This window comes from Dipteris shenzhenensis, chromosome 6 (genome assembly GCF_047967505.1).
Source record: "Dipteris shenzhenensis isolate YYH24624 ecotype China chromosome 6, Dip_SZ_1.0, whole genome shotgun sequence".
Classification (NCBI taxonomy): Eukaryota; Viridiplantae; Streptophyta; class Polypodiopsida; order Gleicheniales; family Dipteridaceae; genus Dipteris; species Dipteris shenzhenensis.
The window spans coordinates 31269458-31288359 of record NC_141601.1 but is presented as its reverse complement, the minus strand read 5'-3'; the positions used below and the strand labels follow the sequence as shown (position 1 = coordinate 31288359).

Below are 18902 nucleotides of genomic sequence, written 5' to 3'. Positions count from 1 at the left end.
GTTGGTACTATATGTGGATGACATCATACTCACTGGCAGTGATTTGCGGCAAATTACAATAGTGCAATCCACTTTATGTCACAGATTTGGGCCTATTGCTCTATTGTCTTGGCATTGAGTTTTGGCAGACCCATGATGGGATTTCTATGTCACAGACAAAGTATTCGAAGGGGTTGTTGCAGAAATTTAAAATGGAGAACTGTAAGCCTCTGGCTACTCCATTGGAAAAGGGACTGAAGCTGAGTAAGCATGATACTGCTGAAAAGTTTGATGGCACTTTGTACAGGCAGCTAGTTGGTAGTTTGATATATCTATGCTCCACACGGCCTGATATTATATTATTGAGTGTATATGACCACAATGCATAGTTGGGTCCATCCAACTTATATGCCTCAATTACGGTACCAAAATTCTCAGTAAGAGACATGATTGCAAGCTCAATAATAAATGCAAGTTTACCTGCAAAGGAAAAGACAGCAAATGGACAACTGAAAGACTACTGACTGCTATGCAATCACTACAATGGCATTCACTTGACAGTGGCTTCTCTGAAATAGCAATAAATCTGCCCCCAAAATTTTTCTTAAACCTCAATTCATTCCAAGATACAAAATACAATCAAGCACTATATTTATGCCCCAAAAAATTATCCTCAACCATAGTCAAACACTGGCTCAAATGCAATGTACTTCTGCCCCAAAAAATTACCTTAAATCGCAGCCAAACAATGGCTCACAATGCAATAGCGAACTCTTGCTCAATATTTTTTTAGCTTCATAACCTTGATAGAACATATTACAATTCTAAATCTTTTCTTGTTAATGTCAAAGAAAAAGTTGTAAATCCTGGAAAGAACTTCAATTTGTGTCTCATAAAAGTTTCACATCTTTGGCGAATGTTTCGAACCTTAATTTTTATCATGACATACAAACTTTTGACATTAATATTAAAGTTTTGCTTCTTAATGAAACTAATAGGAAAAAATCATCCATGTTCCCAATTCTGTGTGTGTGTGTGTGTGTGTGTGTGTGTGTGTGTGCACCTTAGTAAGTCTCTCAAACTCTTCTATCATGATCTTTTGGGCTCTCTAGTGGTTATATATTGCTCTATCTCTTGATCTCTCCTTAGGCATCCAAAAGTACATCAACTTACAGCCAACACTTGGCTTTAAAAATGCACAACACCTGAGCAATGATTTACACTCAATGTGTCGCCAAAAAACTGTCCCAAAGGCACTGACACCTGTGCAATGCATATTGCAAGACACCTGTGCAATTTGCAATGAGCTGAAGCAAGGATCTCGCGCTGGAGCAGGAGCAAAAGTCGAACCACCAAGTCGAATTCGGAGCTCAAGATGCGAGTGGCAATCTGCAGAGGTAACCGGCAAGCAGGCAAGGCGAATGGCAAGCTGGAGAGGCAAGCTGTACAGACATCAAGTCCGTATAGTACGGACCTATACGGGTGTACGAAAATGGTCCGAGGCAATGTACGGATGGCGAGACAACAGTCCATATTGCAAGCAAAATGTACAGGCACTCTAAATTGGGCTGTACGGACCTGTTTCTGGGCAGCAAGAGCACGGGCTGATAACGAGGCAAACGGGAGCTGGTCTAGAAGCTATACGATCGCCAATGTATGCCAAACGAGTGTGGGTAAGCTCAAAAGTAGAAGCTTGCAAGAAAAACTCAATTCTCCGCGACAGAATTGCAGTAGGAGCACGTGGGACAGCGGGAAGCAAGTAGGCAAGCTGAATCAACTAGCTCTGATACCACATGTAGGAACAAGAATGGGGATGGATTGTGAACACAAGAGAACAAGAAGTGAACACAAGTGAACTCCAACTGAAATGTTCAACCAAATAAAGTACAAGTACTTGGTATATATAGTCCAAGTACTAGAACACACTAAAACTCCAAAATAGACCAAAGTCTCAGTCTATACTACACCACCATATCATTGTATATATATCTACAAATCACCCCTCAATGATATAGCTGAAGTATTCTGGAATGATCTCAGAAGTACCTTAAGTACCTAAAGTACTATGGTTGCACAAATGCATCCACATGTAGATATAGCAACCTATGAGAGTACAAAAGAAAAAATATATCATTTTACGACCGCCCTTGACATTGTTTGAATGTCTCGTATCCCCAAGCCATGTCAATGTCATGTGAAGAGAGCCGCTGATAGGCTTTTAGTGAAGCTATCTGCCACATTGTCCTCAGTGGAACAATATGTGAGATCAATGAAGCCATTTATGATACAATCCAACACATAATGATAGTGGTTTTCAATGTGTTTCATGCGAGCATGAAATACAGGATTGTTCCCAATAGCAATGCAACTTTGGATGTCACAAAAGATCAGAGTTGCGTTACCATCCAGAGCATGATGCAAGTCATGCAAAAGCTTCCTTAACCGCATACATTCCATAGTGGCTGAATTTGCAGCTCTGTATTCCGCTTCACTAGAGGAGAGAGACACGTGGTCTTGCTTCTTACTGAGCCATGAGATGCGCGCTGAGCCCAATGAGAAGCAATAGCTGGAAGTGAATCAATGTCCCCTAACCAATCTAAGTCGGTGAAGCCACTCAGAGAAATGTCACCATATGGAGCATAATGCAGCTCATAGGATAGTGTACCCTGTAGATATCTTAGAACCCTCTTTGCTGCATTCCAATGCATGACTGTGGGACAATGCATGAACTCGCTAAGAAGCCATATGGCATAGGCAATATATGGTCGTGTGGAGCATAAGTAGATCAAACTGCCCACGAACTACCTGTACGATGTGCCATCAAACTTTCAGCTGTATCATGCCTACTCAGCTTGATTCCCTTTTCCAATGGAGTGGCCACAGGCTTACAGCTCTCCATCTTAAATTTCTGCAACAACCCCTTCGAATATTTTGTCTGTGACATAGAAATCCCCCTTGGGTTTGCCAAAATTCAATGCCAAGACAGTAGTGTAAGAGGCCCAAATCTGTCATGTCAAAATTCTGACACAAGACAAACTGCACTGCTGCAATTTGCTGCAAATTACTACCAGTGAGTATGATATCATCCACATAAAGCACAAGCATGAACAAATTTGATTTTTGTTGCAAAACATATAAATTTGGCTCTGTATGAGTGTTGACAAAGCCCTGGGACAGCAAGAACTGATATATCTTATGATACCATGCACGAGGCGCTGGTTTCAGCCCCTACAAGGATTTTCTGAGTTTGCATACCTTGTGCTCCTATCCCTGAACAACAAAACCATGGGGCTGATGCACATAGTCTTCCTCCTTGAGATCCCCATTGAGGAAGGCGGTCTTGACATCCATTTGGTACATAGCCCAACCATAAAACGCAGCAAGAGAGATGATAGAGCGAATGGTAGTCATCTTTGCCACCGAAGCAAAGGTCTCCTCATAATCTATCCCCTCTTCTTGTGTATACCCCTTGCCAACTAAGCGGGCTTTGTACTTCTCAACTGTACCCTCTGCATGACACTTTATCTTGTAGATCCATTTGGTGCCAACCACATCCTTGTCAATGGGCACATCAATTAAGTCCCATGTAGCATTCTTCTAAATGGAGCTAATCTCAGCTTCCTTCAGATTGCCATGAGCATCCTCAAAGCCCTGAGGCTCAGTTTCAGCTTACATCACTTGGGTCATGAGAGCAAAATTCACTTGCTTCTTAGCATTCTGAGTACTGGCCCAGGCTCTCCCCATTACAGGCTGATCTTTAGCATTTGCGAGTGTCAACCTAGCCCATCTAGGAACTGAATTCTCAGCTACCCCGCTGGAAATAGCATCTGGAAGTACAATACAGGCTGATCTTTAGCATCTGCAAGTGTCAACCAAGCCCATCTAGGAACTGAATTCTCAGCTGCCCCCTTGGGAATAGCATCTCGAGTAACATCCTTTGCACATCATTGATAATGCTTCCAAATATTGGGTTGTCGCTCCCCATGAGCTGGCTGCAAATCTAAACATTTGAGGGAAAAGAATCCTCAACATGTGGCAACCCTACTGGAGTCTGAGAGGTAGAGGAAACATCAACTGGAGAACCCAAATCAGTATTATCATCAAACGGAATGATGTCCAAATGTGTATTATCATATGGAGGCAACTCCTCACTGATGGGCTGCATGCTATCATGCTCGACAAACAAAACATATTTGCTTATGATTACTTTCTTTGTGGCTGGATCATAGAGCCTAAAGCCTCGGCTCTCAATGCTATACCCCACAAAGATGCAATTGATGCTCTTATCATCAAGCTTGGATCAATTTTCAGCTTGGATCAATTTTCAGCTGATACCAAAGCATATGCAACATACCCAAATACTCTGAAATGATTCACCTTGAACTTGGACCCATAAAATGCCTCGAAAGGCGTCATGTCAACCAATGCTTGTGTATGGCATCGATTATGAATATAAGTGGTTGTAACAAATGCTTCGCCCCAAAATACTTTTGACATTCTCTTAAATTTCAGCATACACCATGTCATCTCCATAAGAGTCACGTTCTTCCTCTCTACAATCGGATTATGCTAAGGCGTGTATGACACTATTTTGTGAATCTTTATCCCATGCTCCTTCGGGTATCATTGAAAAGCATGTGTAGTATACTCTCCCCCATTGTCAGAATTAAGTATTCCAATTCTAGAATTGGTTTGATGCTCAGCCATTGCTTTGAACTCCTTAAACCAATTGAACACTTTGGATTTGCTTTTCATGAGAAAGAGCCAAGTGAACCTGGAGTAATCATCAACGAATGTGACAAAATACCAATACCCTCTATGGGTTGTGACATTCATTGGTCCACAAACAGTACTATGCACAATCTGCAAAACCCTTTGTGCTCTTACTAAACTTGGACCATCCTATTGAAACAGTAGGCGATGCAGCTTTCCAAGAGCACAAGCTTCACACACCTCTTGAGCGTGCTGCTGTAATTTTGGCAATCCTTCAACCATATTATGATTATGCAAATATGTCAAAGCTCTGTGATATGCATGACCAAACCTGGCATGCCATAAATCACCTAGATTAGCAGAAGATACAGCCATAGCATGCTGATTATAGGGCCGAGCATCAAGCTTGTAAAGACCCATGCTGGCCTCATAAGAGCCTGTAGCCACAATCTCATATCCTTTCTTTGGATCCTTGATCCTGCATTGCTCATCTTGAAATTCCACAAGCATGTACTAATCATGACCCATGGATGAAACTGAAACAAGATTTTTCCTCAAGTCAGGAACATACAGACATCACACCTCTTAAGCGCGTTGCTATAATTTTGGCAATCCTTCAACCATATTATGATTATGCAAATATGTCAAAGCTCTGTGATATGCATAACCAAACCTGGCATGCCATAAATCACCTGGAATAGCAGAAGAGACAACCATAGCATGTTGATTATAGGCTTGAGCATTAAGCTTGTAAAGACCCATGCTAGCTACAATCTCATACCCTTTCTTTGGTTCCTTGATCCTGCATTGATCATCCTGACATTCCACAAGCATGTGTTGATCATGACCCATGGATGGAACTGAAACAAGATTTTTCCTCAAGTTAGGAACATGCCAGACATCACATATACTTTTTCTTTCTTGAAGCCAAAAGGATAGGAACATCTAGCACTCCTGTGATGTCCTGACTGGCATCATTGGCACAAGTAGCCTGTCTGCCATGAACAAGTTTGATTTCTTCAAACCAATCTTTCCTGTGAGTCATGTGCTTCGATGCACCACTATCTAGATACCAAGTATCTATGGCAGCAAATGAAGAATCACTAGATGAAGCATGAGAAGCATCATATGCAACTAAATCCCCTCTTGCACCAAAGCTATCTTGAAATGCAGTAGAAGCATAATCTTTGAAGCATTGGCACTTTCAGCTGGTGCAACTACCGCTTGTGCATTGCCTCTTTTTCTCATTGGTAATCCTTTTCTGACACTCTGCAATGTAATGACCAAGCTTCTTGCAATAATTGCATCTGTCTTGCTTCACCTTTGAACCTTTATCTGCATTCCCTGCATTTGTGTTTGCATTCCCTTCCTTCCTGGACTGATAAGCATGACTGGTCTTTTTCTGAAATTTACCATTTCCATGAGTGGCAAGTGCTTGCTTGCTCACTCTGACTAGAGGAACGTGCTGCATTTGTGTTTGCATTCCCTTCCTTCCTGGACTAATAAGCATGAGTGGTCTTTTTCTGAAATTTACCCTTTCCATGAGTGGCAAGTGCTTGCTCACTTTTTTTTTTTCAAGAAAATTACTTCATTAAGTATGAATGAAAACCGTGAGAGCAAGCTCAAATGCGGGAGTACCTCATGCAATGCATGAGGAAAAAACAGCTCAAAGTGAGCTAATAAAGAACCAAGGCGGAGGCTGAAAATGCCATCTCAACCCTGAAGGAAGCTCAGAGAAGAAAGGAGATCCCCTCCAAACTCTGAAAAAAGTAACTCTCCTGGCTAAGGATGCACTCAATCAAACCCTTGGCAAGTGTGCATGCAATTACGATCCGTCCGGCATCTATGACAACCCTCCTCACCAAATCCACCTCCTCTAATTAAGCAAAACCCTCTTCCTCATCCCATTCTCATCATGGTAGATCGACATCATGATGATGATGTCCCAGACTTGGACAACAATGGCAAAAACTTCTTCAATAGCCCAAACTTCAACAAAAACAAAAGAAGACCTTCTAAGAAAGCTTGAATTTCCAAAGTACAATGGCCGGGGTGATCCAAAGAGGTTCCTTCAACTCTTTGATGCTGCTTGTAGAGTGGTAGGTGATCAATCTAATGAGACCAAAGCCATGGTTTCCTATGGCATTGGTGGTGGATGAAGCCTCCAAATGGTACTTAGATATTTTGGTCGAGGGACGTGCCATATGGGCACTCCTTTCAAGCTAATTTTAGTAGCAATTCCAAATGCAAGGCCTTGAAGATGACCCGGCTCTCCAATTGGGCAAGATCGAACAAGGCCTTCATGAAGAAGACCACACATATCTAGGCCAAATGAAGCACTTGATTACCAAATGCAAAACCTCACCGAAATGATAAATACCTCACGTCCTGGTTCATTATTAGTTTGAAAAAGAAATTTCATAAAGAAATTAAGAAGATACTCACGAGGATCCCTGCATGCTCGCCCAAATGGCCATCAGAGTGTGTACTGTGTCAGTCCAAATACTAGCCATAGTCTAGGAAGGGTGAACCTGGATACCCTCCATCGCCTCTCTACACCTGGCTCTCTAAATATGCCAAGCTGCAATGCTAGCCAAAATCTCCCAAGACGTGTCTACTGAGGCATGGGCAGCTCTGAAAGGAGTGTGGGAAACATCCTGGAGGGAACAAGACTCCACTAAATGTCGTCGTACAATGAAAGCTGGATCTGGATCATGTCCCTCAAAGAATACCTATGGGCCAGTAAGAGAGAACCAAGCTACTGAACCCCAGGTCATATAGAAAGGTGATGTATGAAAGATGCTGAAAATCCTAGCAACACCTTTCCAGATCGTCCTCGCCTGTCTGTACTCCCAAAGGCAATGCTGTACTGACTCAATTGCCATGTGACAACGAGGACAAGTAGGCTCAGCCCCGAACCTGGATCTCCACAGGTTCACTGCAATCCCTCCATGAATAGAAAGCCAAAAGAAAAGAGTGACCTTAGGGATTTCCAGAGCCTACGCCAAAAGTTCTTCTGCATAGCTGCAAAAATTTGAAAACTATCCCAATGTAGCGCTCTGGAGGGCCTCCAACCTCTACTCCTGAGCTGAAATCTCCAGACATTTCTAACTGTATATCGAAAGAAGGGAAAGCTCTTGTCTTGGTGCCCCTCATCAATCCATTCTCACTCCCCTGGGTCCCACTGCAAGAACCTAATATGTTAACCACCATATAGCCAGAGTCTCCAAGACCCCAGCGTAAGGAGAATAGGATCAGGGTCAAGATACCACTATGAATCCTTGCCCCACTCCATGAATCCTGCAATCTTGACAAGCTGAAATGCAACCTCCAAAAGAATATCATCAGAAGATCTGATAAGTCTGCCTCCCGACTGAACATCAAAGACAAGGGTATCCTCATGTGCATCCTGCAATGCAATGACCTATAACTGAGGTGGCCAACTGCTAAAAATCTCTGATTCTCTGAAAGTCTCATAAAGGCCTGCCATGCGCCTACGGTAAAGATAGGTCCCCTCTCCCATCTAGACCACTGCATATAATGTGACACTCCTAGTGGCCTGCCATGATGATCCAAAATCGAGTCATTCCACATGACTGGCTACCTTTGAATCTCTTCACGAGAAGTGGGTGGAACTCTGCGAAGTGTGTTTCTGAAGCAGCCCCAAGCTTTCAGAATAGCAGCCATGGGAGGGGAAGGTTGGGATTTGAGACCCGAAGACGGTTTGGAAACTCTCATGAAGTTGGGCTGAAGTAAAGATCCATCTGCTGCTGTCCAGCCAATCTCCCCCATGAGAAGGGGTGCAAAATTGAATGCTACGTGAGAAAAAATCCTTCCAGGGCTCCTATCCAGGCATCAATCCACGTACTACAAACTTGCAGAGCAAGGCCATACTCTGCAAGCTAGGGTCAATAATATTGAGACCCCCTTCTCCTGTGGGGAGAATGAGGGTCTCCCAAGCCACCCCTGCATTCCCTTCCTTCCTGAGCGGATAAGCATGGCTGGTATTTTTCTGAAATTTACCCTTTCCATGAGTGGCGAGTGCTTGCTCACTCTAACTAGAGGAACGGGTTGAATTGGACATCCTTGTTTTTTCCTATAAAAGCAAGCCAACTAACTTCTCAAAACTGAGTAGAGCAGCCCTGAACATAATGGTCAAGGAAGTAACAAACGTATCAAAGAGGGAGCCAGACTATTGAGGATGATAGAGACCAATTTCTTGTCTTCTATACCCTCATCAATAGCTGCAAATCATCCCGAATGTCAGTAATCTTTGCAATATGAGCTGAAATACTCTGACCTTCCTGCACGGACAGGCCATTGGGATTTATTTAAAGCAATGCTTCTTGCTTCATTCTTCACATTCCACATACTTTACAATCTATCCCAAGCTGCCTTTGAAGTCTTGCAAGACTTGATAGTGGACTTAATGTGTGTCTTCACAGAAAATACAATCAACAACGCTTGTGCATCCCTGCGACCATACCTCTTCTGATCCTTCGTGGGAGCGGTAGTAGAAGACTGAGTGGTAGTGCCAAAAGTGAAAGATGCACTCATGCTATCAAAGACAATGCAATCAAAGACAACGCTTGGGCATCCCTTCGATCAAACCTCTTCTGCTCCTCCGTGGGAGCGGTAGTAGAAGACTGAGTGATAGTGCCAGAAGTGAAAGATGCACTCATGCTAGATCCAGCAAGTCTAGCCTTATCACCATTCACAATGTCCCATAGCCCTTTCTAACCAAGATATTCTTGAGTGTAAACAACCACAATGCACGATTGGGTCCATCCAAATTATATGCCTCAGTCATGGTACCAAAATTCTCATTAAGAGACATGATTGCAAGCTCAAGAATAAATGCGAGTATACTTGCATAGGAAAAGACAGCAAATGGACAAGTGAAACACCACAGATTGCTATGAAATCACTGCAATGGCATTCACTGACAGTGGCTGCTCTGAAATAGCAATAAATCTGCTCCCAAAATTTTTCTCAAACATCAATCCCTTCCGAGATACAAAATGCAATCAAACACTATATTTCTATCCCAAAAAACAGTCCTCAACCACATCCAAACATTGGCTCAAATGCAATGTACTTCTGCCCCAAAAAATCAGCTTGAATCTCAGCCAAACAATGGCTCACAATGCAATAGCAAACTCTTGCTCAATAGGCATCCAAAAGTATATCAACTTACAGCCAACACTTGGCTTCAGAAATGCATAACACCTAAGCAATGATTTGCACTCAATGTGTAGCCAAAAAATTGTCCCAAAGGCATTGACACCTGTGCAATGCAATCTGCAAGACACCTGCGTAGCGTGTAATGAGCTGAAGCAAGGATCTCGAGCTAGAGCAGGAGCAAAAGTCGAACCACCACGTCGAATTCGGAGCTCGAGATGCAAGTGGCGATCTCCAGAGGTAACAGGCAAGCAAACAAGGCAAATGGCGAGGTGGAGAGACAGCAATTCTGTATAGTACGGACCTGTATGAGTGTACAAAAATGGTCCGGGGCAGTGTACAGATGGCAAGAAAGCAGTCTGGATTGCAGTCGGAATGTATAGGCACTCCGAATCGGACTGTACGGACCTGTTTCCGGACAGCAAGAGCACGGGTTGATGGCGAGGTAGATGGGAGCTGGTCTAGAAGCTGTACGATCGCCAATGTGCACCAAATGAGTGTGGGTGAACTCAGAAGTAGCATCTTGCAAGCAGAACTCACTTCTCCGCGATAGAAGTGCAGCAGGAGCACGCGGGAGAGCAGGAAGCAAGTAGGCAGGCTGAATTGACTAGCTCTAATACCACATGTAGGAACAAGAATGGAGATGGATTGTGAACATAAGAGAACAAGAAGTGAACACAAGTGAACTTCAACTGAAATGTTCAACCAAATGAAGTACAAGTACTTGGTATATTTAGTCCAAGTACTATGTATATGGAGAGCGGGAAGCAAGTAGGCAGGCTGAATCGACTAGCTCTGATACCACATGTAGGAACAAGAATGGGATTGTGAACACAAAAGAACAAGAAGTGAACACAAGTGAACTTCAATTGAAATGTTCAACCAAATGAAGTACAAGTACTTGGTACATTTAGTCCAAGTACTATATATATGGAGAGCGGGAAGCAAGTAGGCAGGCTGATTCGAGTAGCTTTGATACCACATGTAGGAACAAGAATGGAGATGGATTGTGAACACAAGAGAACAAGAAGTGAACACAAGTGAACTTCAACTGAAATGTTCAACCAAATGAAGTACAAGTACTTGGTATATATAGTCCAAGTACTAGAACACACTAAAACACCAAAATAGACTAAGTCCTAGTCCATCCTACACCACCATATCATTGTATATATCTCTACGTTAGAGCCATCATAAAGGTAATGTCTCCCATTTTAAGAGTATGGATAAGAAAATGAAGGTCTGTATAGAATATTTGACTTATGCTAAAATTAGTGTTTTAGCATTTGACTTACAAAAGCTATAAGTCTCAATTCTTGGAATGAACTTATCACTGAATCTGTCTCAACCACAAAGAGTTTGCTTAAACCCATAATATATAACAATGGTATACTGGTCATCAACGTGCTACAAATCCTTGAAGCAAGCATCCATACAAGCTTCATCTGGCAAACAGATGAGATGCTCAAGCACACATATTACTTCCCTAAACCAGTCAGGCAATCATTCATGCCTACAATTGGAATCACCATAATTCCAGGAGAGCTTTGGCAAATTAGATAACACCAAGGTTGCTTCAACCTGCAAGTGAATATCTATTGCCATCTACCTCTTCCCAATACTACTGCATAAAAATGATGTAGGAGAAGGACAAACAAATCAATATATTGTCAATTTCGTAGGCTGCAGAAGAGGATTCATGGGCATACATTGAATCATATTTTACACAGCTTAAAACACCACCACTAGGAAGACAAGCTTGAACCAAGAGGGCATCATAGTACCCTTGTCACTTCTGTTGCAAACATCAGAGCCTAGCAGCAGCACAAACGCATCCCTCACATGGTTTCCTCCTCAGACTCAAGATGAGAGGAACATAGAGTGCATCGTGTGGAACCAGCTTTTTGTGAAGAGATCTGCCTCCACCCTGGGTGCTTGAAGAGTCTTCACAGAGCTGCCCTTGGCTGAGCATCACCCTATCTCACAAGACTTACCACGCGCTCGCAGACGCACACCAGGATACCTTAGGCATAATCCTCAAGATTGCATCCCACTACACCTGATTTTGGCTTCATCACCCTTGCAGTAGAAAGTTTATTAGTCGTTGAGGCCCTGAGGAGCAAGACAGCATTGACTAAAAGTGGCAGACCCTTTAGCAGAGGGATGTGCATCAGTGCATCCTCCCTGCTGGACGGCCATGACATGGTTGCTGCACGCTTGGCTTCCCTACAGGCATAGCCATTGAGAATGATTCCAGGACTAGGATCAATTCATAGAATTCTGAAGGAGATAAGACCTGGACAAGGAGATCCTTGGCGAGTTGAAGAGCCTTGGTTGGCAGAGCAGTCCACCTGAAAGCCTTGATCTTTAATAAGCCAGGATTAGACTTATTCATCGAGATAACTAGAGACTGGTAGGAGAAGGGCAACAAGCAAGAAAAGTCAATCATCAGCTGATCAAAGAACCCAAACGTCAGCTAGGCAGGATGGGCTGACCAACTAGAAACAAGTCAACTTGACTAAACAAAGGAGGCAACCTGGTTTCTAATGGAAAAATGGTTCAAGTCAGACTACCTTGGTGAAAGGGCTGGACCAGCTGGACTACTATAAGACATTTATGAAAGAACCTGCAGTCCCTCTATAATGCCAAGAAGTCAGGAGCAGCGACTTACAGGGACAATTCCATTGACAGAGATTCAGTAGTACAGTGGTCTTGACACAGACGAGTCAAGGTTGAGTAGCAGCTGCATTCGTCTAGGTGTTAAAGCTTATAATAGAGGGCTAAATAGTCCACATCAAGACAACAAGGCTGGAAGGAGGAGAAGTTGCAAGAGATCAGGTGCCTGCGGGTCATATTCATCCAATTAACTAGGCCAGTGACATCTATATTGCATACTATCGTGGATTTGAAATTGCATGCCTCCACTATCGCAAATAGTCGAACATAGCAAGAAAGCCTTTCAGGAAATTTTTAATCAAAAGTAACAAAGAAAAACCGATATTTGGGACTAAATGCCTGCCTAAACTAGTATTGTGCTCAGCCAATATACATTCGGTGTTAGAATGTAACCCATGTAACATCTCTGGGAGCAGACATACTTTTGAGAAGCACACGACACTGTTTTATAATATCTAATGAACTTGCCAGGCATTGAAAAATCCCCAACGGATGCCCATGCCTGGGTCGCCAAAGCAAACTGTTGAAGCCATATGCTATAGAAGACTCAATGCACGAAAACCGTTGCTCAAGCAGTTCATTCTTCGTCACCATTGGGAGAGTGTAGCACTGATCCGTAGAACATGGTCACATGTTGAAGCAGCAAGTTGAAGCAGAAGAATCCTAGGCAAGAGACCAATAATATTGAACAAATGAGGCACTTGTTCATGCATTGTGCCTCCAAAAAACATTTGCGCTCATAGATCCCGTTTTACATGATATCACTTGCAGGACCAACATTAGCCCTGATAAGAAGAGATGGGACTGCAAATGATCACACAAAACTTTCTGATCCAATTCGAGAACTAAACAGTATGCAAGGACATTTTTTTCTTGCCAAAAAACTTTCGAACCATTGAGAAGAGAAAATCCTTTGACATCGTTTTGGTAATTGACACGTACTCAACTAGAGTGGAAACCACCCACGTCAACAGAAGTGTTAGCCCGAAAGAAACCAAGTCTCATTCTGTGGAAGTGGAAATGGACTCAACTGTGAACGACAGAATTCTGTTGAGTTTACATATGCATCGATGGCAACATAAGTTTATCACGAATGGTCACGACCCAACAGGCATTTACCCTCCATAGCTCCACCAACACCATGCACAACCAGACCTTCGCACCATACGACAACTATCTTGGAACGCTGCATGATCGCAGCTGTATCGACAATTATTTCTAATTCATCTCGAGTTCTTCGACAAGACATATTACACAGGTCTTGAGTCAGCTCAGCAAAAGGTGCAATTACAGTCGCTGAGTTTGGACACGGCGTTATGATCAATGCAAAATCTCCCATATCATTACAGACTTTTCTACTCGTCGTCAAAGTAAGTATGAACGCATGGCAGGGGGGGTAGAAGTGAACAAAAGAGCCACCATGAAAGTTTCCCGAGGAGAACTACAGATGATACTTACGAAATAGTTATTACTGTACGTCGCTGACTCAATATCCATTAGACGTGAACCTTTCACAGCAAGGGAGGTTCGCCGAGGGGAGAAATCCGGTGAATATCGCGGACAGCGTTCATGCAGCACCTCGGATTCTGTCGATAGACACAAAATGTGGGTCTCGCCGCTTCTTCTACCAACCGCGTAGAGAGAGCTAGAGAGCCTAGATTCAGAACCTCATGAGCGGAAGAATGAACGCCAGAATTTGAAATGCTGTCTTCAGCCAGGCTTTTGGAGTAATTCGAGGGCTTGAGAGGTGAGGAGCCGCTATAATTGCACAGGCAAAACGATCAAAGGCAGCTCATCCCCTAAGTCGAGTGTTGTGATCACGACGAGGTGACAGCTAGTGTCCAACTTCCAAGGGGAGGGTGACGGATTGTGCAGGCGTATGGGAGGAAGCAGACAAATTTGGACTGGAGAAAATCCGATGCGAGGCAGGCAGGCAGGCAGCTGATCGTCAGATCATGAGTTGGGTACGGAGAAGCAGAAGGTGAAAGTCGGAGAGGAGATGATGACGATGAGCGTAATTAGAATTTAAGAGGTGATGAAAGTGTAGAGATTCGACAAAAGGTAGCACCCACGATGTCTACAGACGTAGGAATGATGCAGAAAGCTGGCTGGGAAAGGCAAGAAGCTAGGAGAAGGAGGAGAAAGAGCAAAAAGATGGTAGGATGACGGTTGAGGAAGAGAGCAGAGAGAGAGAGAGAGAGAGAGAGAGAGAGAGAGCAGCAGAAGAAAAGGTGCGGCAAGGAAGATCCCAAAGGAACCCAATTTAAGGATTGATGCAGTAGTGATGACGAAAACGATGAGAGGCAGGGAAAATGATAAGGGAGGTCTGTGTCGTGAAGAGAAGACAAATATTCCTTTTGCAGCCTGAGAGAGAAAGCGAGTCTTCGCGTTGCTCACAATTACAACATAGGTAGGTAATGAGGTGGAGGTGGTGTGAGCCTGCATACGCCTAGCAATCCCCTTCCAGATGATCCTCGCCTGTCTGCTGAGTGGACTGGACTCCTTAGAGAATTGGAATTTGGAAGCAAACTCAAAACACCACACAAACTCACAACATAAGCACTGTGACAGCAATCGTAAGCACAAAGAAGCACAACAAGTAAGTCCCATATGCAATGCTTCATAGACCTCCCCAGGAACATAGGGAGCAACACAAAGCACCACACAAGCACCAGCACCACATTCATAAGCACAATTATATCACAAGAAGCACAAGCACCAGTCCCATAATAGTCTCCTCTATAGGGAGCCAAAAACAAAAGCACGCTTACAAGGACAACAATCATAAGCACAATCTATCACAAGAAGCACAAGCACAACAGCAATCACAAGAAGCACAAGCTCACAACGATCACAAAAAGCATAAGAGCAACATGCACAAGCCACACACACACACAGAGTAGCTCTCTCTGTCTCTGTCTCCCTCATACGATTCAATGTGAACCTTCATCTTTCACCCAACACGCAAAACAAGGTTGTCTGCAAAGGATATGCAAGCAATTCAGTCTTGCATAATTTCCACAAACACGACAAGGTTATTCTTGCATATCCCTTGCAAGAAACAGACAGCCCCCGAATCCGAATGTCCCCCTTCTCCCCCTCGAAGCCCACGTGATGATTAGCCCCCATCATCCATCAGGATTTAGAAATGGTAGTAAAATCGTAAGCTACAGGTAAGCCACAACACCAGCCGGCAGTCCCATCCCCTTCTCTCTCTCGTGGTATCCACGTTTGTAGAGCACAGACAGTCCCCGCTCCTCTCTCTCTCTCTCTTTGGTTTCCTCGCAGTCACGGGTGACGGCTCGCTGCGAGAAGATAATACAGAAAAAGATAGTCCCCTGCCGGCTAGCTGTGAGAAGATATAATAAGAAAACGATAATACGCCGGGCGCTGCACTGCTGCAGAAGAGTACAGAGTCCACTCTTTCCTTCTCTCTCTCTCTCACTCTCTCTCCTGCGTGACTCTCTCTGTCGCTCTGTTTCGGACAAAGATCCTTGCCTGTCCTCCCAAATCCCGATGCCATCTCCTCGGGGCCAACGCATTCCAAGCCACCACATGGCACGAGTGATGGCAACAGACGTCTCAACTCTGGACTCTGGACTTGGAGTCTTGAACTCTTGGCGACCCGCCTCTCTCTCTCTCTCTCTAATAAAAGCTTTCGCGCTCTCTCATCATCTCTCTCTGATTCTCTGGCCAGAGTTCAGCCTTTCAGTGAAAATCGTGGCGTCCAGTCTAACCGGTAAATCGTGTTCCAGCAGCAGCGCCCCCTGCAAATCCTGTGTTGCAAGTTGCAACGGCAACGCTTGCCACCCCTCCACCCACCCCCAGCCAACCCCGTCCCCCACGCCCGCCCGCCCGCCCGCCATTGGTTGCGTGTGCCGCCCAAATCGTTCTCCTCCACTACCATTAACAACACACACTTGGGGCTGTCGCCAAAAACGCATCGCCGCAGCCCGCGCGCGCTCGTCTGTGAGAAGAGAGAGTTTGTCCCGCGTTGGCTCGTGGGAAATGCGCACGCGGCTGTTAAACTAGACGCAATGCACAATCGTCGTGATTTCTGGCTGGCTCATATTACAAATGGAACTGTAGAGAGAGAGAGCGTTCGACGAGAAAAACCTAGAAAGTTTTGTGCGGATTAGCTGCTAGCAAAGTGCGTGGGCTGCTACGAGAGGGAGGAAGCTAGGATTGAAGACTCAATCAGGGTGATGAAAATCTACGTACGCCTGGAGATCCAGAGAGAGATGGGATGAAGAATGTAGTGTTGCATTGGCTGCCATATCCAAGCAAGGCAGCCATAGCCAAGCTCCAACACAGAGTGCCGGCAACGAAGATGGCTGGCACTAATCTCCGATTAACGCATTCTTAAACACATTAGTTAAAACGCCTCGGCCTTCCGCCTGCCACGTGTCACCACTCGGCCCCTCGCATTATCGCATTTTTAACACATTGCGGCCTCCGCGTGCCACGTGTCACCACGCAACCCACGCTGCGTTGACCGATGACCGCCGCCGCCACGTGTCCTTCCATCCCCATCTCCAACACTGGCTATAGCCGGTTTCAAAATATTTTGTTTTGTTTGTCTGAGGTCTTTTTTTTTGTAGCCGGTTTCCAAATCTTTTTCCAACATACTAAGGGGGAGGGGGGGGCTCGGGAAGGCTCAATTGAGAAAGAGACGGTGAGCCCTTTTCACAACCCGGTGTTGGCCCATCACAAAATGCTCAAGAAAGTATCTCCACAAGGAAGCCACCGAGGCACCTGGAGAGAGTAACCACCTCTCATCTGTCAATCAATGTCACCCTACATCTTCTTTTCCCAATGCAACCTACTAAGTCATTCCATCGTCCCCATATCAAAGAAGAGAGGAAGAGAGAGAGAGATAGAGAGATAGAGAGAGAGAGGGGGGGGACGGTCCCATATCAAAGAAGAGAGAGAGAGAGAGAGAGAGAGAGAGAGAGAGGGGGGGGGGGGGGGGACGGGGGGGATGGGGGGAGGCCAAGGGTGTCCCAAATGCCCCATGTGGCAATAGTCTATTACCCACTTCAAATCCCTTGGCTTGTGTTTTTGGGAATGCTTTCGAAAGAGCCACGCAAGAGAGAGAGAGAGAGAGAGAGAGAGAGAGAGAGAGAGAGAGGTGAATGCTCTTTGTGTCAATCCTTTATTGGTCACTTTTGAGATCCTTACCTTTGTGTTGTTGATCCATCATGGGTGTTGTGTCACCTGATCACATTGAGGTAGCTAGCCAAATCCTCATAATAACGTCAATGGCTATATTCTTTTCTCCCTTTATGTCAAGAAACCCTGACTATTAGGTCGACCCAACCTCCGTCCTTCATTCTCCTCTCGAAGGTTCGAGACCAAACATACCTCATCCCCTTATACTAATGCACACTCACCTTCCCTCCTCGCTAGTCACTTTCCCCATGTCTCCTTGCAAAATAACCACCTTGTCAAAACTCCTTGTCTTTACAATGACAAGCCCCCATAACCTACCTCCTTATGACATATTAAAACATGTATAATTTCCAGGACCACAATTTCAATCATCCTGGACTCATGCTAAAAATACCACCTCTCTACCAACAACGGTGTCATATCGATCCAATATGTGATGTGGGCAAAGAGAAAGAAAGGTGGCTTTAAGTCTTGTCACAAGTATCATCTTTCGATATTTGGACATGCCCCTACTCGCACTCAACCACATAACTTGTCCTTTTCACACAATACAATAGGGACATTTTAATCCTTTTTTTGTCCTTTTAGGTTTTTAATACTTAGAGGCCAAAGTAGGGGCAAAGCAACTAGATCTTATAAGGCCTCCCTTACTATATATTTATAGCACATTTCTCTTCCATGCCTAAGAGACCTAGAATTATGCCACGATCATTCACTAGAATATTCCTTTATGGGATGAGAAAGAAAGAGTATGTGTGATGCCTAGGTGTGCTACTTGTTTAGAATGCATCAAGCTCTTCTGGCATGCTATTACATGCTAATTACACGTAGGCAAGTCACGTGTGCTGCTACTAAGAGCAATTAGAAAGCACCTCAAAAACTTCTTTAAGTTAGGCATATGTCACTTCACCTACACCAAATATCGTAGAAGTATAATAAATGTGAATGTACATGTTAGTAACTTCTATGTGCAATGAGACACGCTTATAATTTTCTTTCAACATGCAATGGAAATAGTTTTTATGGGCAAGCATTGAGGGAAGCATATCTTTTTGAATTATGTGTTTCTTATTGAATATATCAGCACCTTAAGACATTTATGTTGGCATGTTGTATGTAGCGAAATATAACAAGGTTTTAAGAAATGCATATGAGTATCTAAATGTAAAATTGGTCCACCA

The 18902-nt window shown here is 44.1% G+C and overlaps 1 protein-coding gene across 3 annotated transcripts in view; it reads right to left on the bottom strand.

The window, feature by feature from the left end:
- The window catches only part of LOC147901057 (potassium transporter 1-like), a 51339-nt gene extending 35941 nt beyond the window's left edge, over positions 1 to 15398 (bottom strand). For 2 of the 3 annotated variants that reach the window (XM_087375972.1, XM_087375974.1), the window contains exon 1: positions 14008 to 15395. In XM_087375972.1, coding sequence (XP_087232098.1) covers positions 14008 to 14046 — 39 coding nt within the window. In that variant the 5' untranslated portion in view covers positions 14047 to 15395. Of the gene's footprint in view, positions 1 to 14007 lie in introns of all 3 variants that reach the window. The other variant, XM_087375973.1, reaches the window with a different exon arrangement.
- Between the last annotated feature and the right edge of the window lie 3504 nt (positions 15399 to 18902).